Source organism: Mandrillus leucophaeus, unplaced genomic scaffold, assembly GCF_000951045.1.
Source record: "Mandrillus leucophaeus isolate KB7577 unplaced genomic scaffold, Mleu.le_1.0 Scaffold3, whole genome shotgun sequence".
Classification (NCBI taxonomy): Eukaryota; Metazoa; Chordata; class Mammalia; order Primates; family Cercopithecidae; genus Mandrillus; species Mandrillus leucophaeus.
Genome location: NW_012103142.1, coordinates 15,003,505 through 15,006,688, shown reverse-complemented (window position 1 = coordinate 15,006,688; position 3,184 = coordinate 15,003,505). Strand labels below are relative to the sequence as shown.

At 37.8% G+C, this 3,184-nt stretch overlaps 1 protein-coding gene across 1 annotated transcript in view; it reads left to right on the top strand.

The window, feature by feature from the left end:
• ADGRF1 (adhesion G protein-coupled receptor F1) overlaps nucleotides 1–3,184 on the top strand; it is a 44,645-nt gene that overhangs the window by 21,503 nt on the left and 19,958 nt on the right. The window contains exon 6 of the mRNA XM_011986904.1: nucleotides 571–629. Coding sequence (XP_011842294.1) covers nucleotides 571–629 — 59 coding nt within the window. The remainder of the gene's footprint in view (nucleotides 1–570; nucleotides 630–3,184) is intronic.

Here is a 3,184-nt window from a genome sequence, read left to right as displayed (position 1 = left end):
AAAAAAAAATTCGTGATCTAAGCTCAATTGTCAGCATTTGGGATTTGTTCTATAAAGAAAACTCTGTTGTTAGAGAATGAAGAGAGTTAATAAGCAAAACTCTCAATTTTATAATAAAGTCACATAAAAACTAGATCAGTGTCCCTCCACCTAGGATGCTGGCTCAGGTGTAGCTCTAACTGAAGACCCGAGCAAATACTTAATAGATGGATTCAGTCTAAGTACCTGTAAAAATTAATAGCCAAGGAAAAATGGATTTTGGGTAATTTATTCTATGATCTGGCATCAAATTCATCTCCTATTCTAAGCAGTTGGTTATTCACAATATATTAGCAATCTCAAACGTACATTTTATACATGTATATGTATGGATGTGCGTGTGTGTGTATACATTCACAACTGTTATTTTTACTGTATTTGTATGACATGCAATTATTTCCCACTGTGTCTCTTTTCGTTACTCCTTTGCTACTGTTGATTTATTTATTGTCTGTTTCAACTTTTTGCTCAAATGTCTTTCTGAAGTATGGGAAGAAGAATTAACACATTGCTCTTTGTTCTCTTTCTAAGCTTAAAAAAGCATACAAAAGAATTCAAGGTTTTGAGTCTGTTCAGGTCACCCAATTTCGGTAAGTAACACAATGGTCTTAGAAGGGCATCTAAGAATTGGGCGCCAGTTCTGCAGAAGGCAGAGTGCTGTTTTTAGATGACCCTGACAGAAAACAGGACAGAATTCATCTTTATAGTAGGATTTTTACTAAGTGAAGAAGGATCTGTAATGCTTTAAAAAGTCTGAAGAGGAAAGCCTGGATTCTTACTTAAATGAGTTTAGGACCTTAAATTTTTTTTTGACAGTTTCACTCTGTAAAAATTAAAATTAATTTTTAATTTAAAAATTTAAAATTTAATAAAAATTTTTAAATTAAATTAATTTAATCACCCAGGCTGGAGTGCAATGGCGCAATCTAGGCTCACTGTAACCCTGCAACCTTTGCCTATGGGGTTCAAGAGATTATCCTGCCTCAACCTCCCAAGTAGCTGGGATTACAGGCACCCACCACCACATCCAGCTAACTTTTTTGTATTTTTAGTAGAGACAGGGTTTCACCATGTTGGCCATGCTGGTCTCAATCTCCTGACCTCAGGTGATCTGCCTGCCTCAGCCCCCAAAGTGCTGGGATTTCAGGCATGAGCCACCACATCTGGCCTAGGACCTTAAATATTGAAAAGCATTCTCAAAACTGTGGGTCAGTGAGTAGAACTATAAAACAATAGTAGCAGGGCAGAAACTTGGAAGAAGGCAGGAGATCATGGTGCTCGTGCATGGGAAAAAGTGAGGGTTGGGGATAAGGGTTGTGGGTTGTCGAAGGGTGGATTTTCTCCTTCAGCAACCACAGGAGATATGATGCCTCATAATTCGGAGCCAGAAGTGGGGCTTTGGGTGAAATATCTTTGCACAGACATCATGTATACATCATAGTTCAAAACCCAGTAGTCATTGTTTACAGCAAATAAAGAAATATTTAGTAAATTATCTTTTTGTTTATGCCTTAATTCCAAAAGTTGTTTAGTTAGTTATCTATGTGTACATTAATTACCAACTATTAATAGTCTGTCTGCTTGTTAGAGAAAGTGGCTTAGAGGTCAGAGAACTTGACTTGTTATATTTTTTTCACAGTTAACTTAAAAACACCCATAGGAAATTTTCTTTTTCTTTTCTTTTCTTTTCTTTGTTTTTTTTTGAGATGGAGTCTCGCTCTGTCACCCAGGCTTGAGTGCAGTGGCACATTCTCAGCTCACTGCAACCTCCACCTCCCAGGTTCACGCCATCCTCCTGCCTCAGCCTCCCGAGTAGCTGGGACTACAGGTGCCCACCACCATGCCTGGCTAATTTTTTTGTATTTTTAGTAGAGACGGGTTTCACCGTGTTAGCCAAGATGGTCTTGATCTCCTGACCTCATGATCCGCCTGCCTTGGCTTCCCAAAGTGCTGGGATTACAGGTGTGAGCCACCACGTCCGGCCGACCCATAGAAAATTTTCAACAGCATTTGCTATAAACACATTGTCCTGGGCATTGTCCTTTTAAGTCATACATGTATAGTTTTCTTTAAAATTCAATACTAGCAAAAACACTGCTTCTTTTTTTTATATTGAGATTTATATAGTTAATCATACTTTCAATATTCATATTTTTCTTTTCTGTGATCCTTGTTTTCTATATATACTTCTACTTTATATTCTATCATGTATATCTTATAAGCTGTCTGCAATAATTTGTAGACAAACTCACAGTAAAAGTAGGCACAAGTCTATAACTACAACTTTTGAGGTTTTACTTTTGTTTTGCTTCATTTTGTTTTAATATGGGGTCTCACTCTGTTGTCCATGCTGGAGTGGAGTGGTGCGATCTCAGTTCACTGCAGCCTTGACCACCTGGGTTCAAGCAATTCCACCTATGCCTCCCTGGTAGCTAGGACCACAGGCATGTGCCATCATGCTTGGCTAATTAGTTGAGGTCTTGCTACGTTGCTCAGGCTGGTCTTAAACTCCTGGGCTCTAGCGATCTTCCTACCTCAGCTTCCCATAATACTGAGATTACATGCATGAGACACCAAGCCCAGTCTAAAGTTTTACGTTTTGCATATAAGATTTAAAATAAATGTCTTTTTAAAAAATTCTTTTGAAAAATAAAGAAGGTTTTCACCATGTTGACCTGGCTGGTCTCAAACTTCTGGCCTCAAATGATCCACCCACCTTGGCCTCCCAAAATGCTGGAATTACAGGCATGAGTCACCATGCCCAGATTAAAATAAATCTTAATCTCTCATTGTATTTACTTATCTGTCAAACAGGACAGTTATACACCTGTGGAACCTGGTTTAACTTCATTAAATCAAATCAATAATAAGCAGGAAAATACTTCATAATCAATAGAAGGGACATATCGATGCAAAGGTATTGTGACCATCATTACACAAAAGGGTGTCTGCACTTATTTATACATTGTGAGCAGAAGTTCAATGTAGTACGAATTTGAGCTGCAGAGCTTCTGATCAATTAGTAATGAATAATTTTCTGACCCAACTTCTCATTGGGCCTCAGTTCTCTTATCTATAAAATGGGAATGATACACTGCTTATCTTGTGATTTATTATTGCAGGATTGACTTAATATATGTGATCT